Consider the following 22,884-nt stretch of genomic DNA (forward strand, 5'->3'; position numbering starts at 1 on the left):
ACTGTAGTGGATTTAAATTATCTTTTTCTGTTATTTAAAATTTTGCTGACCAATTCATCATCATCGCCAATTATCTCTTCTCTGTAGAGCGAAGGCCACGCACAATGGTTCTCCAATATACTTTGGATTAGACACGACCTGAGGCATTGCTTAGAGATGGGATTTTGTAGTTACATTTCTTTATGTGGATTCAATGAGAGCAGGTTTTGTTCTAACGAAGGATTGTTAACTCCACAAAAAAAACCTGAACTGTTGGAAGTGACCAGAACTCAGTCAGGCATCTAACCTAGACCCTTTCAAGTATAGTTGAACTCTTCTGGTGTAGATGTTAGAATCATAAATCATGGTGAATGCTGGATGTATGGCAGGAACGTCTCTGGATTCCCCTCATGCTGACCCATTTTTGTCTGCTTTATAATTTACTTCGTCTGTCATAGACATGCATTAATTTTTTTAGGAAATATGCATTTTTTTCATGTTTCATTAAAGATTTTGCAATTCACAACAAAGCCGATCGACTTCCTCCCAATCCGAATACAGATGACCTTGGCGGATGCCTTTAAAGAAATGGCGTCATACAATACAAATTACCAAAGGCAGGCTAGTATACAATTTTAATTGACCTATTGTAGGCCAGTATGACGTCATTAATTTTAGCCAGTAAAGTAAAAATAACATGGAAACTAACTATTTCTTTTTTTTATCTCTTCTAAGAAAAAAGTTTTATTATTTAAGATAAAAACTTGTTCACAAAGTCCTTCAGTCACAATATCATAACAGTAGCATCAATAAACTAACACAAGCTGTAACTCATCAGTAATTCTATAATAAATGAAAGTCTAATAACCAGCTAAAGATAAAAAATGACCGGGATATTTATAAGTTAGTGATAAAAAAAGGTTGTTTGCAGTTCGTTAAAAGATTTTCATTTAAATGCTTCAATTCTTTATTTCTACACTGCACATAGGGGCAACAAGGGGCAACAATTCACCACCCCCAAATCAAGTTTTAAACATTCTATGAGTATTATCATACCCAATGTACATCATATTTCAAAGGAATCGTAAAAATACGCTTTTTAAGTAAGCATTCTAATGCATGGAAGTCAAGAAATGCAAAAATTTTCTTACAGAAAAGGGCATACTTTTTGTGTTTCACCAACAATTTTAAAAGTATTATAAAATCTCTTAGAATTAACGTAATTAGACAAAATAACTTCTGATGAGTCATGCATTACATATATTTTGACAGTATAAAAGAAAAAACACAAATTGAAGAAATTAGTCCTAAATAATTCTAGTTAAAGTCAAGATTTTAGTTTTTATTTGTTTGTTTTTTAATCAACATTTAAGAAGACAGTAAGAGGAAACATGTTTTCGCCGGGTGTCGCCGGCTAAAAAAACGATATTTGATTACCCAAAGACATATTTTAATCGCCAGTACTGGTTTCATTTACCCCCCCCCCCCTCCGCGCCCCCGTAGGGGTATTTAGCCCGTTTTCTGAACGTGGGTGCACGAAAAGCTTGTAAGAAAAGGCGTTTAAATGCGCTTTTAAAGTCAAAACTTAAGATATAATTCAAATAAATAAAAGACACAAAAACATAGACATATTGGGAAATGTTTATTCTGACTTAGAATTAAAGTTAATAATAAATATTTTCAAGTTCTAATGCACTTAATGATGGGGAGGAGAGGGGGGGGAGGGCTAAACCTAAATCTAAACCTCTTTATGTTTGATGTTTTAATGTAACTAAATAATCGTTTCTATAGATTATTACAAATATCAGGGATCTAAAGGGATAAGACAAAGGGGGGGAGAGGGGGGGGAGGGCTAAACCTAAATCCACAAAATTACCCCTTGTGTAGATTAAAGTTAGTAGTTAAAACGTTTGAACACACAACTGTAAAACTTTGGGGACTAGTGTTATAAACAGCCCAATGTCCCCTACCTCACTGCGGAAAGGTAAAAATAATATGCAAATAACGTGAGGTTCTTATAATCATTCTAAATTGGAATTAGCAAGTAGTCTTCTGTCTGTCTATTGGTAATGCTTTGTTTTTAAATTATGTAGTTACAGGGTATTCATGTTTAAAGTCAGCAGTTTTATTTAGAAAGGGAGGGGACTGTTAATTACACTAGTCCCCAAACTTCATAGTTTTATAATAACGTTTTTATATTCGTTAGCATAAGAACTTCAGGAAATTTAATTGATTTTTTATTGGTTGGTTCATTAAGATGAGTGTCAAAACTTTTCAACCACTAATTGTCATCTACAGACAAATAATTTTGCAATATAATTTATTAAATATGTATTTATTAAATATGTATCAATATTGGGGATGTACATATTAATCGGTTATTGTTTTGTTCCTTAGATCCCTAGGTGTTAATATATAATACAAAGTAGCTTGATGTCTGTTTGTCTGTCCGTCCATCCCTTAAGATCTTGCTAACCACTAAACTGATTTAATTCTACTCTTCAGGGAATATATTTACTGGTCCTGTGGTTGTTTAAAGCTCTTTTTCAAAAATAAAAATCCCCCTCAATTTTTTCATATTTCTATAATTAGGGTCGGTCCGTCCGTACGTCTGGTACAGTTAGCTCTTTTACGTAACTTAAACAGGCTAGAATTGTCCTTTCTATCTCAAGCTTTTCATGCTGATTTCTACAACAGTTAGGTACGACTTAGAAAGCACAGCAACTCTATAATTGTTACCAGAAAGTCCGTACATCCATTTATAACAAGCTGATTTTTACTTTTTTGACAACAAATAATGGTTTTGAATGTTAAAAATATCCTATTCATCTGATTTAATTTTTTGAATACTGATTCCTATTTCAATAACGTCTATTGTTATAAGCGAAGCATCTCTATAATCAAGTCCTAAAAACGTCAGTATGTCCTTAAACAGTAACATGTATTTAATCAGTTTTAATTACAATTTTGTGTAAACATGCATTAATATTCAGTTCTGACACTTCACAAGTGTTAATGTTAGTTTGTCCTTCCATTTCAGAGCTTTGCTTCTTTCATGGATGTTGTCATCCTTGTTTAATTACCTCATGGGGCAAATCCCCTAGAGGCTAGGGGCGAAGCCGCTAGTGTACATATAAACAGTAAACAAGAATCATTATATCATTATAAATATAGATATTAGTTAATAAAAATTTATGTTAATCATGCCCACATTTATAATGGATTTATTAAACATAAAAATAAAGTATAACTTGTAGCTTGCTAAAATAAGGATCCCCATCCACCCCCATTTACACCATCCCCTCCCCTCCTACTGAAATGAATTCCATGACCCCAAATTTAACACTTTGAACACTAAAATCGGACTACAATTAACCTAGTTACACTTTAAAGGGCCCAAAAAGCTAGTGATAGGGTAGCTGCGCTACTAAAAAATTCTTATATTGCTCTGATGACCAAAACCCCTAATTAGACATTTTAAACACGAAATTCAAGATAGTTGATGGATAGATAGATGGATAGATTGATGGATGGATAAATTGATAGTTGATGGATAAAGAGATGAATAGTTGATGGATAGGTAGATGGATCTATATATAGATGGATAGAGAGATGGATAGAGAGATGGATAGAGAGATGGATAGAGAGATGGATAGAGAGATGGATAGATAGATGGATAGATAGATGGATAGATATATGGATAGACAGATGGATAGATATATGGATAGATAGATGGATAGATAGATGAATAGATAGATGGATAGATAGATGGATAGATAGATGGATAGATAGATGGATAGACAGATGGATAGATAGATGGATAGATAGATGGATAGATAGATTGGTAGATAGATGGATAGATAGATGGATAGATAGATGGATAGATAGATGGATAGATAGATGGATAGACAGATGGATAGATATATGGATAGATAGATGGATAGATAGATGGATAGATAGATGGATAGATAGATGGATAGATTGATGGATAGATAGATGGATAGATAGATGGATATATAGATGGATAGATTGATGGATAGATAGATGGATAGATAGATGGATAGATAGATGTATAGATAGATGGATAGATAGATGGATAGATAGATGGATAGATTGATGGATAGATAGATGAATAGGGTAAGGGGGGGTTAATCTGGTAATTTTCTATCTACCTTCATAAAATGACCTTTATCTCCATGTTTCTTTCAAATGACAGAAAAAAAACATAAAAGCAAATTTGTTTGTTGTTAAATTACCTACAAAAAAGTATAAAATGAAATTTTTGTGAGATGAATTTTAAGGGTACTAAATAATTAAATCCCCTTTTTGGTTGATTTGCCCCAATGTGCACTGGTTAATTTAAAAATATCTAATAATGTTTTCGTTTTTGTTTAATGTTTATAACTCATTTATTAGCAGAGTATAAGAATATCATAAACAAAACTTGATACATTGCACCAGATTTTCATTTACTCTGAAAAAGTGATGCTCACAGCTGGCTAAAATTTCGATACCCATCCCCTCCTCTCCTACTGGATAAATAAATGACCAATAAATGAGATCATATTAGCAAGTTAAATTAACGACAAATTTTTCCTGTCAATATATCCACATTCCACATATATCCTTTATCCATTTTAAAAAGCCCTTTTTTTACAAAACAACACCAAATTAGAAGAATCAATTCATTATTTTTTCTAACATTTTTTTTCAGACCTATTAAAATGAGAGAGTTTTTGTCATTGGTATTTCTTGTTGTTACCGTACACCATGTGACGCCATTTTGTACGGATGTGTCGTACAATGCATGTAAGGTAATGGTTATTTATCGCATCGTATTATAAACAGCTTTACGCGGATATAGAAATTTACAATTATAAGATTAAAACCAGTTTTTTAGCCCCGAGAAGCCAAAGGAATGGGCTAAAAACTTGTTTTTAATGTTATAATTGTTTATTTTTATATTCATAGAAAACTGAATTAATAAAATGCTATACCTAATTTTTCAGTATGGCTGAGAACCGGTTTTAATCGGTATCAAAGCGATTTTTAAAATAATATTTGAATCAAATATATTTTCGCCTACTGTGGCATTAAATTTTTTACTTAATACATGATACATTTATCTTATTACCTTGAATTTTTGAATAGTGCTTCCTAGGAAAATTAGGCACAATGCCAATTATTTGTAAATGATGACAATAAATGTAGGATGACTCCAGTGAGCATATTCAACCATTTGTTGAACCCAAAGAGATTTGCCAACAATTATGCAAGACATTCAATACACAAGATGAATGCCAGTTTTACAGGTACCTACACATTTTTAAAAGAAAAGCTTTTCTATAATTAAGGTCAGTCCATTGGTCCGTACGTCTATAACGAATAGCTTTTTTAAAATTTTAGCATGTTAGAATTGTCCTATTAATTTCATTCTTTGCATGATGATTCCTTTAGTTGTATGATATGTAAAGCGTCGCAACTCTTTAATTGTTACTAGAATGTCCGTACGTCCATTTTAAGCATGTTGATTTTTAACTTTTTAACAACAATTTTTATGTGATACAATCATCCAATTGATCAGATTTTTGGAGTACTCATTCCCATAACAATAAGATACAATATTATAAGCAAAGCATATCTATATTCAAGTCCTAAAAATGTCAATATGTCCTTAAACAGTATACTGTATTTAAAAGTTTTGCAACTTTATAAATAATTTTGTCAAAACTTATATATCATTATTTATATTCAGTTCTGACACTCTACATGAGTTTTTGTCTGTCATACCGTTTCAGAGCTTTGCTTTTATGGATGTTGTCATCTTTTTTTAGCAAAGCTACTATAAAAGTGTTTTTAACTGTCTGGCAATTACAATTTGTTTATATTTTAATAATCTTTTATTTCTAATTAATGTAATTCTTGGTACAGTAGTACATTGATGTTTAAGGTTCTAAACCTTCCAATATAAGTATTTTGAGTTATTTGAAAATTATTCACTATATCTCAATCCGATATTTATATCTTTATCTTTCTTGTTCTCTACCTATTTGTCCTTAGCTTTCTCTTTATCTCTTTTTTCTCCCACAGTCCTTCTTGCTCATTACCTATAATGATAATGTATGGAAGTGGACTTTTAGGAGGTTGACCACCCCTTTTCCAGTAAAAACCTTGTGCATACCACTGCACTGGTTGTATTCTAATTTTTATTCAAGTAATACTTAGGTATATTTTGGACAACAAATATGGGTACACTTGCTACATGTACACAGAACCTTTCAAAGCCTATGCTGATCACTGTGATTCCATGTAAGTAATATTTATTCAAAATTTATTTGGCATCATTTATATTTTTGTGTTAAAAACATGATCAAAATTTCCTGAAAATTGTGAACTAATTTTAAGGAGAAATAAGTTAGGACCTTAGAATTTTCAAAATTTAAAGATTTTTTGTGTTTCTATACTAAAAAAAAACATTTTAATGAAAGGTTCAAAACACAATAGTCTCTTATTGAAGGATAAAGAAAGTAAAAAAAATACTATGCCTGTATAAATATAAGTTAGAAAATTTGGGTATAGTCCCTTTCCTGGCAACGCCTCCTAAAGGGCGTTTCATCGTATTTTCGAAGAAGGTTTTCTCCTATTTCTAGACAATTACCTAACCTAAAATAACCTATCAAAAGCTACTTTCAAAATATGATGAAAGGCTCCTTAAGCGGCGTTGCCACAAAAGGGACTATATAGCTGAAACTTTTTATGAAAAAAATAAACTACAGAAATTTATATATGAGCCCAGAAAGCATGGGGAAGGGGCTCTTTTAAAAACTTGCTAAAGACTTATTTATTTAGGGCTGATAATCTATTTTACAAATTTTCTTTATGTAGAGTTCCTTGTATGACAGTGTAAAATATACACATTATTAATTATAAAAGTATTTTAGTAATTTAATTCTTCATTTAATTTCCCTTGACATAATTGGTTCAATAGTATTAACATTCAGATTTAATATAAAAAATATTTTAGTTCTGCTCCCAAAACTGTGATGACTGAATGTATTGAGAATGTTCAAGAAAGTAAATAAATTATTAATTTTATTTTTTGGTAATGATGAAAAATCTTTTTAAAAAATGAAAATTTACAGCATTAGCTAGCCTTTTTTAAGAGATAAATTTGGTGTATTTGGGTAGATATTCAAGTATTAAAAGTAGAAAGATTTTCATGTTTGTATAAAAAACAAGGATGACAACATCCATACGTAGCGAAGCACAAAAATTATGTATAAGATTTTAAAGATTAGTTGTCAAAAACATGTATATTAGGGAAAAATCATGAAACCTTTTCAATATTTGTTTTTAATTTTTTAATACTTATATATCAGTAATAAGACTAAAAGACTGACGGTCAAAGTAAATTGGATGATCAAAACAACGGGAAATTTAATTTTGATATTTTTAACTAAAAAAATTTTGAAATTGGACCATAAAGTGTGTTACCCTTTTTTTATGTTTTATTATTATTTGGCCACAACTTGGTAAAAAATGCTCACAAATCAGACCTTTTTCGACCGAAGATACTTAAATGGTTCCTTTACAAGCCCAATCAATCAGTTTTAGGATATCTTTATATTTCAAGAAAAATTTATGAAAATACTAAAAATCGGCAGATTTGGGTGTTACCTTTTATATGCACAGATACCATAAAATCAACAGAAAAAATACTTATTTTTACTTTTCTGTCATTTTTAAAGTTTGATTCTGTTAAATTGGCTATTCTTGAAGGGATTTATGCATTGATTATACTGAAACATAATATTGGGCAGAAATTAATGTATTTCAAAGAAAGAAAATTTTGAAAATAAGAAATTCGACCTCTATCACTTCAGAGGACAGCTGCCAACCTCCAGTTGACAGGAAATAGTTAAATACTTGTTAGCAATAATAATTAGCCTAAAAAGTAAAAAGTTTTTTAATATGGCAAAAAAATGATAATCTAAATCTTATTTTGGGGATGATGATCTTAAAGACGCTCTTGCTGTTGGTGATGATGACCCAGATGGTTTCCAAATACATGAGCATTATGACAACTTATCTATTAAACTATGGTCCGATTTTTGTATTTGTAGAATTCTCCAATCAAGAGAAATCCCAAAACATACAATCATGGTTTTTAAATTCTCCAATTCATAAGGTAAATATTAGGGTTGGGCCGGATACTTTTTTGGCCGGATACCGGATACCGGATATCCGGCTGATTTCAAATGCCGGATATCCGGTAACCGGCCGGATATCCGGCCAACGCCGGATATCCGGCAAATTACCGGTTATCCGGCCAAATTACCGGATATCCGGCCGGATAACCGGCCAAATTACCAGTAGTAAAAAAAAAATTCTTCAGAAATCTTATATAAATTTACATAAAGTTAAACTTATTCAGAAAAAATGTTCTTCTAGCTTCAATAATAAGAAAATTATAGCCATTTAAGATTTTAAAAAGCAGAGATTTTTGGTGTAAAGTATAAAAAATTATAGAGCCGGATATCCGGCCGGATAGTTTCAATATCCGGTATCCGGCCGGATATTAAAAATGGCCGGATATCCGGCCGGATATCCGGCCGGATATCCGGCCACACCGGATATCCGGCCCAACCCTAGTAAATAAAGATGGTTATATTTCTTGTTACAACTTTTAATTGGAGGCTGCTACAAATACAAAAATTGGACCATAGTTCAATAGATGAGTTGTCATAACGCTCATGTACTTGGATACCATCTGGGTCATCATCACCACCAGTAAGAGCGTCCTTCAGATCATCATCCCCAAAATTAAGATTTAGATTATCTTTTTTTTGCTTTATTAAAAAACTTTTTGTTTTACTTTTTAGGCTAATTATTATTGCTAATAAGTATTTAACTATTTCCTGTCAACTGGAGGTTGGCAGCTGTCCTCTGAAGTGATAGAGGTCGAATTTTTTATTTTCAAAATTTTCTTTCTTTGAAATACATTAATTTCTGCCCAATATTATGTTTCAGTATAATCAATGCATAAATCCCTTCAAGAATAGCCAATTTAACAGAATCAAACTTTAAAAATGACAGAAAAGTAAAAATAAGTATTTTTTCTGTTGATTTTATGGTATCTGTGCATATAAAAGGTAACACCCAAATTTGCTGTTTTTTTAGTATTTTCATAAATTTTTCTTGAAATATAAAGATATCTTAAAACTGATTGATTGGGCTTGTAAAGGAACCATTTGAGTATTTTTGGTCGAAAAAGGTCTGATTTGTGAGCATTTTTTACCAAGTTGTGGCCAAATAATAATAAAACATAAAAAAAGGTAACACACTTTAAACACCAAAGATATCAGGAAAAATGAGAAAAATATAAAAATAGTCAAAAACCTGCAAAAAGGCAGTCTGACCGCCATTTATGTTTCCTTGAAAAGAAAGGAAATTTAATTTTGATATCTATAACTGACAAAGTTTTGGAAATCGGACCATAAACACCAAAAGTATGGATAAAAATGTGAAAAATAAAAAAATAGCCTAAAACCTGCTTAAAAGCAGTCTGACCGTCATTTTTTTTATGAAAAGACAGGAAATTTTGTTTTGATACCAAAAACTGAAAAAATTTTGGAAATTGGACCATAAACACCAAAGATATGGAGAAAAATGTGAAAAATACAAAAATAGCCTAAAACCTGCTAAAATGCGGTCCAACCGCCATTGATGTTTTATAGTTAATTGGGCTCCTTAATAATGGGAATGTTGTCAAAAAATTTCAGCCTTTTATCCTTTATAGGAGCCGAGAAAATCACGTTTCCCCCAAACTAAGACATACGGACATATGGACATACGGACATACAGACAGACGGACAGACGGACATTTCAAATTATAGAGTAGCTTCGCTACTAAAAATCTTACAAAGCAATGCACTAATTGAGTTTTAAAAGATGTTCACATAGGTCCCAGTATATTTTTAGACTAATTTGTTAAAATTAAAGTATTGGGATTGCTTTAACCCTTACAGATTGGAGGGGGGGGGGGGCTCCAAGTGCCCCCTCCCCTCTAGTTTTTTCAATCTCATTTTTTTGTAGGTAAGATGAAGAGCTTTAACTTCATGACTTTTTAAGTTTAGTAATTATACGTCGGCAAGAGTTGATTTTATAAGGATATCTGGTCTGTGTCGGCCGTGGTGTCCGGTCAAAGTCGGTTGGGTAGCAAAAAAATTAGAAAAAATTCTAAATAAATCTTAATTTCTATATTATGACTTTTGTGTATAAGGTAGAAACCTAAAATTTTTTTGGTGAATACTTCAATATCAATGACCTTCTGAGAAAAGTGGTGTTATGACCGTTTGACCGCTCCCTGACCGACTTTGTGACCGATTTTTGTCCAGCTTTTACTACAGACGTATATCATGAATATCGTGGCTTCTATTACAGCTAGAGACCTATAATTTTTTTGGTAAATCCTTGAGCAATAATAAACAGATAAAAATATTAATTTGCGCCGCCAACCGCCGTTTTACCGCCGTAACCGCCGTAACCGCCGAAAATGGCGGTTTCCGTTATTTGCCGTTTTTCGGCGATGATGAGAAAAAGTATTTTTTTGTTATGAAAAATAAAAGTTCGTCCTAAAATTTGGTCATCCTAGCTGCAAAATTGGCCGCTGTACAGCTGTTTTAAAATTTAGCGGCTGGCCGCTAAAAAGCGGCTAAGGAGCGGTCTGACCGCTATGACTAGAAAAAGCAATTTTCTCTAAAAATACACATGAACCACCAGAAAAAAATTTTACGTCTTTATCTGTACCAGGAGCCGAGATATTATGGTGGGAATTGGGGCCCGACCTGTAAGGGTTAAGCAATTTTAACTTATCTCCCTTCCTAGGATCAGGTCATTTTTTGGAATATTTCTAAAAGCAAATTGACTGAAATTATGGTCTTTTAGAAACTCAATACCTAAATTTTTTTGTTAATATTCATTGATACTATTTAAATCTTTTCTACAATAATTATTAAGATTCCTGCTATGTTACCCAATCCTCCAGGTGTTTGTATGATGGTGAAGTTCTTGAGAAAAGTCAGGCTGTAGATTGGAAGGTAGGTACTTTCATCAATTATCTTATGAAGTTGTACAAATAGACAGATTTTCTTCTAATAAAAGATGTATTGCGAGTTTTGATGGTGATTGTTTTTTTAATGAGGCACAATTTAGAAAATATAGCAATTTTATAATCATTCCAGAGGGTTCATTTATTATAAGATTTTATTTTGCTTCTTGAACCAACTTTTTACATTATATAATAATCATTAAGAGATATAAGTTTTCCGGAATTTTAATGTAGGGAGTAGATTTGAAATCTGCATCAAATTTTAAGGATTTTTTATAAAATTCGTTTTTTGTAAAATTCTTTATCTAAAAGCGGAAATACATTTTAAGTTAATTAATTTTGACCAATAGGATAGGTGGATTTTAAACTACCTGCGCTCTAATTGGTTGAATGATGTACGACATCCAATCAGAGCGCAGATTTTTTAAATCCACCAATCACGGATGCCAAAATTAATTAACTTAATTTGTATTTCCGCTTTTAGATAAAGAATTATACAAAAAAACGAATTTTATAAAAAAAATCCTTAAAATTTGATGCAGATTTCAAATCTACTCCCTACATTACTATTCCGGAAAACTTATATCTCTTAATAATCATATCATCTTGTGAGCCGTAGGTCTATTCATAGGTTTATTATCAAGTCCTAAAACATAGGTATTAATTTCCTTGTCAGCATTCCTTAATAAAGCAGTTTTGCAACAGATTCATGCCAACAATTCGATTCAGGCTTCTTAATAATATCTTTATTCTTTAAGTGCTCACACTATATGCAAGTGTTAATGTTTGTTAGTATGGCTAACATCCTTTTGCTGTTTAGTTTTGCAAGAGTCTGTGCGATACAAACTCTGGGTGCCTTCGTTGGGTATATTACAAAGAATCACAGGTACCTTTCATATTGTTGATTAAAGAGATAAACTACAATGGACAAGTTACTTTCAAAGATTTTTTCATTAGTGTTCATTAGTGTGTTCATATGTTTGTAACTCACAAGGCTGAGAATTAAAGTAAGCAATCACATAAATAAAATCACCATAATTTGCATGAATCAAACCTTTAACCTAAAGAGTTTTCAAAATCTATGCTTTGCAAAAAAAATCTTTTAAGACTTGTGAACAACTGAACAGAGCTGATCAGACTTGCAAGGAAGTTTTTGGCCCTCCCAGGTAACAATTAGGAAATATACTAACCTAAAAATTTACAAAAAAAAAAGTAATTTTTATAGTTGTAAATAAAATTAACTTTAAAAATTTATTTCACTACCTTTTCACTTAAAACCATTGGAAAAGATTTGATAAATATACATATAAAATCAATCACTGTAAATAAATTCAGCTTATCCCCAATGGAATGTGGTGAGGCACCCCCACAACCTACAACACCTCAGCCAACTCAAACACCTGATCCTGAAGTAATGTTTTTTTTAAGTTTATGTGTGTGTGTGTGCAGCTGCTATTAACTTAAAGATTCATTAGACATTCTGGAACTTCCACCAAGGAAAGATTTTTAATATGATTAAATCCAACCTACCTAGTTAATTTCCTTGTTGAATAACATTCATTAGGAATTAAACAATTAATTCTACGCACAACCTTTGTCTGGAAGTTCTATCTGTGCTTGGTAATAATTAATAATGTTTCTATTATCATGTTGTGTGTTCAAAAAACTTATACCCGACACCTAATTCTCAGACAGGCAATTATTAACTCAAATGTAGCGGGTGACAAATAGTAATAGTATAGAAATAGTATTTATAAAAGTTTTGAGTTTAAGATCTTATTAGAGAATCCCTTTCATTTTGTTTAATTCTTTAGAACTGTGGTGCTGATGAAGTCAAATTTTATGAAGATAAAGGTATGTGTAATTCATAAATGACATTCAAATGTATATTCTATGTATATCTATCTAGATATCTGTTGTATATACTACCTATGTGTAAGAATATCATAAACACATCTGACCAGAAAAGTATTCATTTAGATAACTGTATGATGTACTACCAGTGCATAAATGGAGCCGTCACACATCTGACCTGCCCCGATTGTGACAAGTTTGACAGTGGTAAGTAATTCAAATTGCTTACATTTGTTGCACATTAGTCAACATGTGTTGCCCCCCAACAATAGCTGAAAATCACCTGCAGGTTTTATTATTTTTTTCAAATAAATTTTATTGTTGGTTTAAGCTGTACATTAGTGCATAATCAAAATTTGCAGAAAAATATATTAAAAGTTTTGGGTATAGTCCCTTTTGTGACAATGCCCCTTAAAGGACGATCATCATATTTTTAAAGTTGCTTTTGATAGGATTTTTAGGTTAGGTGATTGCCCCGCAGGGTTAGAGCCCCCCTGCAGGGGCTAGAAATATGAGAAAATCTACTGTGAAAATACGACGAAACGCCCCTCAAAAGGCATTGTCACTAAAGGACTATACCCAAAGTTTCTACTCCTGGAGAAAATGCACTTTTTTACATAATTTTTAGCAAAATTTTTTCATAATTATAAATAACTAAGTATTTCTAAATTTTCAAAAATTGCTTCATGATCACTTTAATCATAAACTTACAATGCATATTACATGTGTTACTGTGTGTTATTTTATGAAGCTAGTGGATACTGCAAACAGCCACAAACGGTTGACTGTGGAAACAGACCATATGATAACTCTTGTACAGTAAGTTTTATACTTTTGCCTATATAGCATCTAAATTCTCCCAATTTTATGTAAATCTGAAATTTACTAAATCTAAAAAATAAAAAATATATTTCATAAATTTGATTTCATTGATAATATACAACTAATCTTATTTCTTAGTTTACAACACGTGGTGGACTGTGCCCACAAGACTCTGGATACTTCCCTGTAAGTTTTATTTGACTTCAAACTAGGGTTGGCAATCGGCCCAATTATTGGATCGGATTCGGAGGTACAGCTAAAAAAAACTGTTCTTTATCTTAGGATTGTACATTTTTATATTCGTAGAAAACTGGTTATAATACCATGCTAGACATAATTTTTCAGTATGACTTAGAACCATTACTTATCCAAATGACATTGATCGGTTTCAAAGCTAAAATGGAGAATATATTTCTAGGGACCTAAAGGGATAAGACAGTGGCTGATAAATTGATGTACAATGTACATCCCCAATAATGATACACAAAATTACTCCCTCTATAGAACACAATTAGTGGTTTAAATTGTTGGACACTCAACAAAATTAACTAACCAATCAAAATTAAATAAAAGTCCCCAAAGTTGTTAAGCCAACAAAAACTTATTATAAACATTGGGGACTAGTTGAATATACCGCCTATTGTCTCCCCCCTCTCTCTCTGACATATATCTGTTTTTAGGTCTCAACCGAATGCAAAGACTATGTCAAATGTGATGGTGGAAATCCTCAGTACATGAAGTGTGGAAACAAGGTGAGGCAAAGATATTTTGGTACAAACAAACAGACATGCAGCAAATATACCTCTATCTTGGTACAAACAAACAGACATACAGTAAATACCTATTTTTTGGTACAGACATACAGCAAATACCTCTATTTTGGTAAAAACAAACAGACATACAGAAAATACCTCTATTTTGGTAGAAACAAACAGACATACAGCAAATACCTCTATTTTGGTAGAAACAGACAGACATACAGACAAATATCTCTATTTGAGGATTACTTGTACGGGGATTTATGCCCTCCGGGATAAACTGGTTCTAATCCAGCGGATGTTAACTGTTTGAAAGCCATACTGAAATGATGCTTCTAAACCGATTGATACCCACTTAATAAGAAACTGTCTTTGTAGAAATTTCTCCACAAATATTAAAATAAAAATCCAAAGATTAATACCAGTTTTGTTGCCCATCGGGGCCAATAAAAATAGTTTTAATTTTATATTTTTTTATTTTTTTTTGTGTGCAAAGCTATCTATAATACTAAGTGATAAATAAATATTCCTATTACGGTTGAGTTTTATCTTATCTTTCTTAAAAAAACATAATGTCGTTTTGTCTAATATAAACTAAGGATGACAACATCCATAAGTAGCGAAGCACAAAAATTCATGGATTGCACAAAGTTAAATATAAATTAAATGTGATCAGAGATAAAAAGGAAAGAAAGGTAAGAAAGGACCATTAACAACAAAATTATGTGAAAATCATTTTTTAAAAAGGTAAAAGTGACTAAAAAGCTGTCGGACAGCCATGGATGTTATATACTTAAATATGCTTCATAATGCTGGTAATGTTGTCAAGAAATCAGAGGTCTAGCTTTAATAGTGGCTGAGTAAATCTCATTTACCCTATAGCGTCACGCAAGGAAGAATGGACTGTCGGATGGACAGGTATTGTAAATTATAGAGTAGCTTAGAGTAGCTTCCCTACTTAAAAAGAGAGCTTCAATGTGGCTCGACTCACTCTTGGAGGAAATTTGCATGATTCAAAATTCGAGGTTGATGACAACGGCCAGGTTCAGCAGCTGTTATACAATGATGACGGTATTATGTGTGATTGGGTCTACAGGTAAGATACATCTTCTATGTCAGGCGCATAACACAAAGGGTGTGTTGTAAAAAAAATCACCTTTTTTAAAACCAAAATGTGCAGCTTGTGTTAATAGTAGAAAGTTGCCGTTCTGAGCTCTAGTAAATATAAATACTAGTAGCTAGTGAAAATGTGAGGATGGGTTGAAAATGAAACTTGCAAGTATTTTGAACCATTATCACAAGCTACGCAACATTTATCAGCAAAAAGGGCCTACTGGTTTTTATAGTCAAATTTTTTTACCACATAATATTTATCAAGTAACTCTAGCAGTTTATTCCAAGAAATTTAACTATTTTATTAGTTTTTTTCATATGCTTCACATTATTCGAGGAAAGTAATTTTTACATCATATAATTTACCTGCTATAGCAGTAAATATACTATTAAAACTGACTTATTATGCGAAAAAATTGCTGGCCTTTTGTAACAAAATCGGTACACTTTCAAACTTAAAATATCATACTACCGCAATATCGGTTCAGCGGTCAGCTAGATCTTTCTGTACAGACAAACAGACACAAACACAAACATCCTGTTACTTTATTATGAGGATTTATAAAATTTCAGAGTGTCCTGTGGTACTCGACCAGTTTGCGATGCCGAAAAGAACTGTCAATGTCAGGTAGATAAAGAGTGTTTAAAAAACCAATAACTTTTTTTCAATATAAACCAAACAGTTTTGGTCTAAAACTACAGCTTGAAACCTAGCCCTCGTGGAGAATTTTGCTTTACTAGGAGATTAAAAAAGAACAACCGTCTTAAGTACTTGTAGATAGATCCCATAGTGTTCAGAATTTTTAATAGGGCATGTAAAGACCTTTCTATAGACACCTTAACCAGTTATTCAATTCAGTCCTCGCCATACAACAGTGAATCACCAAACATTGAGACATGACCTTTGGCCCACTTGGGCTTACAAAACTGTTATAAAATTATGATTTATCATTTTGCTATTTGTTGAAAATTGTCTGTAATACAGTGAATGATTTTTCAGTATCACTAAGAGCCAGTTATAATCCAGAGGATATTAGTCGGTTTCGAGGCCATACTGGAATATTATATTGTTTAGTTTGCTGTACCTGTGAAAGCAGGAGAGGAATGTAAAGACAATACCCAGGGTGTGGCAATCAGGCCAGACCCGTTCAATTGTCAGAATAAGATCATTTGTATTGGTGAACAATCATCTGAGACTATTCCTTGTCCAGCAGGCCAGGTATAGTAAATAGTAACAGGTTGATAAGATCCATTATTGTGAAGCCATGAAGTGGTAGGACAAATGCTTGTTTGAGTCAAAACTGAATAAACAGATTATAAATGTATAAGTGTAAACAAATTTGTAAGTAAATTTGTTGCAAAACTATTTAAATACAGGATAATGTTTAAGGACATACTTACATTTTTAGTACTTAATTTTAGAGATGCCTCGCTTTTAACATTGTACCTTGTTGTAATAAGAATTAGTGATCAAAATATCAATTAAATAGGATAATTACACATATAATCATATAAAAAAGAAAAGAGTTAAAAGTTACAGACATACGTACGGACGAATCGACCCATATTATAAAAAAGCTTTGCTATTAACAAAACTATTGCCTAATTCAACCCACTTGCCCTGATGAGTTTTATACAAGAAATAAATATGTTATGATTTTCAACAATGCCCTGTAAAGCAGTTGTAAGTTTTGGATGTAAGAACATACCGACCATTATTTTAGAAAGTTTTGGTTATTAGTAAGTTTCTCGACATAGCCTAATAAGGGGGGGGGGGGTAACATTACTTATGACAAGAGGCTTAAGGTGGAGATTATATTGCCCCTTATGATAAGAGGCGATATGGTCGCCCTTTCTTAAGGGGCAATGATATCGCCTCTTGTCATAAGGGGCACTATAATTAACCTTTATCGCCCTTTTGAAAGAGGCGATGCAAATTAAAGGGGTGTTACAAAACCAACTATAGCTCAAGTTTTTTTTTACCCACATGTAAATGAATTGAAAAAGAGAAACAAGCAATAATACTTTAAATATATTTGCCGTTGTGTTGTGAATATTTATATTTTCAGTACTATGATCCTAGCATCGACAATTGTATCAAAGAAGAAACTATTTGTGGCGAAAGGATTGTTTTATCATTAGATCTTTTCATGAAAATACACTTTTTCGAATTTTAGTCTTCTGCTAACCTAAAAAGTTACTTTAGGAGCCTAGAAATACATGTACAAAATTTCAGCTCTCTATCTCTACTGGCGACCTAGCGCCAGGCATGTAAAATATCAACAGATAACGGTAGCACGGCGGTTTTAACAATATCTCAGCAATGTGCAGGATTTAAGCTCTTCTGCATATTTCAATTTAAACACATGAGGACAAAGGTATATTATCCCAAAAATCTTTTGTCAAAGTCTACTCTACACCTAGCGCCAGTCAGTTTTCTAAAATCATGCATTTTAAACCTGTGAAAATAGAAATCGCCAGCGCTAGGTGTAGAGTAGACGTTGACAAAAGATTTTTGGGATATTATATCTTTGGCCTTATGTGTTTAAGTTGAAATATGCAGAACTCCTGAATTCATCTTCCAAGCCATTCTCTAGGCATTTAACTTTTTTTTATGAAATAACGGGATTTCAAAACTGCCCTTTGAAAAGGCCTAAAAGATATCTTTTTTTGTCACTTTTTTCACTGCTTATAGTTACAACTTATTAAGATATTATGTTCAGTTAAAAAAAATCGGCGCCTCCAGCACCAAAACTGGCAAAAACTGGCAGTTAAACTTATGTGCCCCTACTTGCCCCCCTCTTCGGTAAACAGTAGTTATCTCAAGAAGTAAAAGATATATCAACACACAGAAACAAAGCTTTTTAAATAAAACTGAACTAAGTAACTATTATTACACATTTAATTTTGGGACTTTCCTTCTAGGGGCTTGTGGAGCAAAAGACCCACCAAAACACTAATAATATGAGTTCTGAGCTTATTTTTAAAGATATCAACCTAATTTTTTTAAGAAAACTTTTTTCACATAACCAAACTCAGCAACCTATACAGATTTCATTTTGGGACTTTCCTTCCAGGTGCTAGTGGAGCAAAAGACCCCCCAAAAACACAAATAATATGAGTTATGAGCTTATTTTTAAAGATATCAACCTGATTTTTTTTAATCTTTTGTTACCATAATTGAACTCAGTAACATTTACAGATTTCATTTTGGGACTTTCCTTCTAGGGGCTTGTTTGGCAAAAGACCCCCAAAAACTAAAAATATGAGTTCTGGACTTATTTTTAAAGATATCAACCTGATTTTTTTTTGAAAACTTTTTTCACATAACAAACTCAGCAACCTATACAGATTTCATTTTTGGACTTTCCTTCCAGATGCTAGTGGAGCAAAAGACCCCCCAAAACACAAAAATATGAGTTCTGAGCTTATTTTTAAAGATATCAACCTGATTTTTTTAAAGAAAATTTTTTGAATAAAACTGAACTCAGTAATAATTACACATTTCATTTTGGACTTTCCTTTGAGGGGCTTGTGGAGCAAAAGACCCCCCAAAACACAAAAAATATGAGTTATGAGCTGATATTTAAAGATATCAAACTGATTTTTTTAAAGAAAACTTTGGTTTTTTTTGGGGGGGGGAGTAATTTAAATTTTATTCAATATTTGGTATTTTTTTTGTTATAGATTTTTTATTTTGGGGGGTATTCAAAATTGTTTACCCCTCCTAAAATACCACCTCCTAAATGGTTGATATCTTTAAAGTCCTAAACTCATATTTTTAGTTTTTGGGGGTCTTTTGCCAAACAAGCTTCTAGAAGGAAAGTTCCAAAATGAAATCTGTAAATGTTACTGAGTTTGGTTATGTTAACAAAGTTTTCAAAAAAAAATCAGGTTGATATCTTTGAAAATAAGCTCAGAACTCATATTTTTAGTTTTAGGGGTCTTTTGCCCAACTAGCCCCTAGAAGGAAAGTCCTAAAATGAAATCTGTAAACATTACTGAGTTTCATAGACGTCCAAGAGGGGGGGTAAAGTGGGATAACCCCCCCCCCCCCCCAAACGAATTTGGGGATGCCTCTTCCCCCCCCAAAAAAAAGCTTGGACGCCCTTCTGAGTTCAGTTATGTTAAAAAAGTTTCCTTTAAAAAAATCAGGTTGATATCTTTAAAAATAAGCTCAGAACTCATTTTTTTGTGTTTTGGGGGGTCTTTTGCTCCACTAGCACCTGGAAGGAAAGTCCCAAAATGAAATCTGTAAATGTTACTGAGTTCAATTATGGGAACAAAAGATTTTTTTTAAAAATCAGGTTGATATCTTTAAAAATAAACTCCGAACTCATATTATTAGTGTTTTGGTGGGTCTTTTGCTCCACAAGCCCCTAGAAGGAAAGTCCCAAAATTAAATGTGTAATGGTTACTTAGTTCAGTTTTATTTTAAAAGCTTTCTTTCTCTGTGTTGATATCTCTTTTACTTCTTGAGATAACTACTGTTGGCCGAAGAGGGGGGCAAGTAGGGGCACAGAAGTTTAACTGCCAGTTTTTGCCGGTTTTGGTGCTGGAGGCGCCGTTTTTTTTTAACTGAACATAATATCTTAATAAGTTGTAACTATAAGCAGTGAAAAAAGTGACAAAAAAAGATATTTTTTAGGCCTTTTCAAAGGGCAGTTTTGAAATCCCGTTATTTCATAAAAAAAAATAAAATGCCTAGAGAATGGCTTGGAAGATGAATTTAGGTGTTCTGCATATTTCAATTTAAACACATAAGGCCAAAGATATAATATCCTAAAAATCTTTTGTCAAAGTCTACTCTACACCTAGCGCTGGCGATTTCTATTTTCACAGGTATAAAATGCATGATTTTAGAAAACTGACTGGCGCTAGGTGTAGAGTAGACTTTGACAAAAGATTTTTGGGATAATATACCTTTGTCCTCATGTGTTTAAATTGAAATATGCAGAAGAGCTTAAATCCTGCACATTGCTGAGATATTGTTAAAACCGCCGTGCTACCGTTATCTGTTGATATTTTACATGCCTGGCGCTAGGTCGCCAGTAGAGATAGAGAGCTGAAATTTTGTACATGTATTTCTAGGCTCCTAAAGTAACTTTTTAGGTTAGCAGAAGACTAAAATTCGAAAAAGAGTATTTTCATGAAAAGATCTATTTATCATACTTTACTAATAGCTAAGAGAAATCTTTATTTCAAATAACATCTATCTTCTATACTTCCGAGTAAATAATATTTTCTCAATTAAGTTTCAATTTATGTACCTATTTTAATACCTACCAAAGACTATGGAATGCTCATCTAACAAAAAATACTAAATGAAAATTTTGCCGCAACTCTCTTTGTCAGTTTTCTTAGATTGCAGCCAAGCGGAGGCATGAGGAAGGTTGGTGTATTCATCCCCTAGATTTTCAACTCCCTGCACCACTTTACACCATATTTATCGGGCTAACACCCCCATAAAACGGCCAAATGGCGCGTCAAACTAAAATATCATACATACTTTAAAGAGGGGTAAAAATGGACGCTTTTTGAGATCTTTTAATTATTCATTTTGGTTGAAGGGGCTTCCAAACCAATTAATATTCGATGGATTAGAACTGGTTCTCAGTTATTCTGACAAATCATCAATAGCATCGCATTATAGAAATTTTTCATGAATATCAAAATAAAAATCATGAAATTTATTGTTAATTTTTCATTTTAATATCCGCGGAAAGCTGTCTATAATACGTTGCGATATACTATAAACATATAGAAATTAAAATAAAATGCTAAAACAATAAATCTGCAGACCTATCTGTGCAGCTGACAAAACTTGCCGCTGTGTCGAATAATTTCATCATCGGTTGTTACTAGTCTATTATTTTTACGATTCAAAAGAAAATTGTAATATTTAGGTATGTTAATTAAATTGTTTGTGCTAAATAAAGGTTTTAATAATTTCAGTTTACTGGATCATTTAAAATGTCGTCATCTATATAAAAGACATTAAATTTAGGTTTATGATGATTCTGTTGCATAATTAAGTTATATACTTCTGTCCTACAGTTCAGCGGTCCAATGTCACTTTGATAAATTATCTTTACAAACATCTTCACTCCTCTTCGATCAACAAAATGAGCATATATTTCTAAAATAAAGTAAATTCTCAAATAAGGTCCAAAAAAAAACAATAAATATATAAATCTTTTATATTTTAAAAAGATATATTAAAATAGATTTACAAATATTATGATCATTTATTAATTCTTTAAACATGTTCAAAATGACCCCCATTAGCATCAACACATAATTAGCTGAAAACTAAAAAAATTGTAGTAATGGTGCTTCCTAGCTACGTGAATGCTACTAATAACAACTTTTGTTGGGCTTTAGAAGTTCTATAAAGGATTTCTAGATTAAGTCCGTAAAATGACTCCTGTTAATAAGGTATGCCTGTAATTTTACAATGCATTCCCCCTTCTATATCTATTAAATGTTATAGATACAAGACCGTTTCATCAAAATACACTTTTTTTCGAATTTTAGTCTTCTGCTAACGTTAAAAGTTACTTTAGGAGCCTAGAAATACATGTACAAATTTCAGCTCTCTATCTCTTCTGGCGACCTAGCGCCAGGCATGTAAATTATCAACAGATAACGGTAGCACGGCGGTTTTAACAATATCTCAGCAATGTGCAGATTTTAAGCTCTTCTGCATATTTCAATTTAAACACATAAGGACAAAGATATATTACCCCAAAAAATCTTTTGTCAAAGTCTACTCTTCTACACCTAGCGCCAGTCAGTTTTCTAAAATCATGCATTTCATACCTGTGAAAATAGAAATCGCCAGAGCTAGGTGTAGAGTAGACTTTGACAAAAGATTTTTAGGATATTATATCTTTGGCCTTATGTGTTTAAATTGAAATATGCAGAACACCTAAACTTCTTCCAAGCCATTCTCTAAGCATTTTAATTTTTTTTATGAAATAACAGGATTTCAAACTGCCCTTTGAAAAGGCAATAAAGGTACTAAGAAAGAGAGGTAATGTCTGATTGAGCCAATAAATGAATCGCATCGGAGCATACATGAAATCTCATTGGTTGAATTAAACTGAAGTTTTCTAGTTTTTTCATTAGAGTTAATTAGAGCTGTTTTTTCAACTTTTACTCGGATCAAGTCCATCACATGAAGTACTGCCTTCATATTGTTGTTTCACATCTATGTTTTATCTGTGCATTAATAATTAATATGCT

General features: G+C 32.2%; 1 protein-coding gene across 1 annotated transcript; it reads left to right on the forward strand.

Moving 5' to 3' along the window:
- The first annotated feature begins 4,696 nt into the window (after nucleotides 1–4,696).
- On the forward strand, nucleotides 4,697–21,588 carry LOC145332326 (uncharacterized). Its single transcript, XM_080177315.1, has 18 exons — nucleotides 4,697–4,793; nucleotides 5,191–5,291; nucleotides 6,205–6,288; nucleotides 7,004–7,053; nucleotides 10,999–11,078; nucleotides 11,910–11,975; nucleotides 12,197–12,255; nucleotides 12,425–12,500; nucleotides 12,904–12,943; nucleotides 13,070–13,150; nucleotides 13,695–13,762; nucleotides 13,904–13,951; nucleotides 14,446–14,517; nucleotides 15,549–15,619; nucleotides 16,210–16,264; nucleotides 16,712–16,855; nucleotides 17,706–17,759; nucleotides 21,435–21,588. The coding sequence occupies exons 1-18, from the start codon at nucleotides 4,704–4,706 to the stop codon at nucleotides 21,477–21,479; spliced, it is 1,284 nt and encodes a 427-aa protein (XP_080033441.1). The 5' UTR covers nucleotides 4,697–4,703; the 3' UTR covers nucleotides 21,480–21,588.
- Nucleotides 21,589–22,884: the final 1,296 nt, after the last annotated feature.

This window comes from Acartia tonsa, chromosome 11, assembly GCF_053477335.1.
Source record: "Acartia tonsa isolate MP-2025a chromosome 11, ASM5347733v1, whole genome shotgun sequence".
Classification (NCBI taxonomy): Eukaryota; Metazoa; Arthropoda; class Copepoda; order Calanoida; family Acartiidae; genus Acartia; species Acartia tonsa.

What these genes read in the sequence shown, in the direction of transcription:
- LOC145332326 (XM_080177315.1), top strand. Translation starts at nt 4,704, where the DNA reads ATGAGAGAGTTTTTGTCATTGGTATTTCTTGTTGTTACCGTACACCAT. An exon ending in GATGAATGCCAGTTTTACAG is followed by an intron (nt 5,292 to 6,204) that starts GTACCTACACAT and finishes AGTAATACTTAG; the next exon opens with GTATATTTTGGACAACAAAT. An exon ending in GCTGATCACTGTGATTCCAT is followed by an intron (nt 6,289 to 7,003) that starts GTAAGTAATATT and finishes AAAATATTTTAG; the next exon opens with TTCTGCTCCCAAAACTGTGA.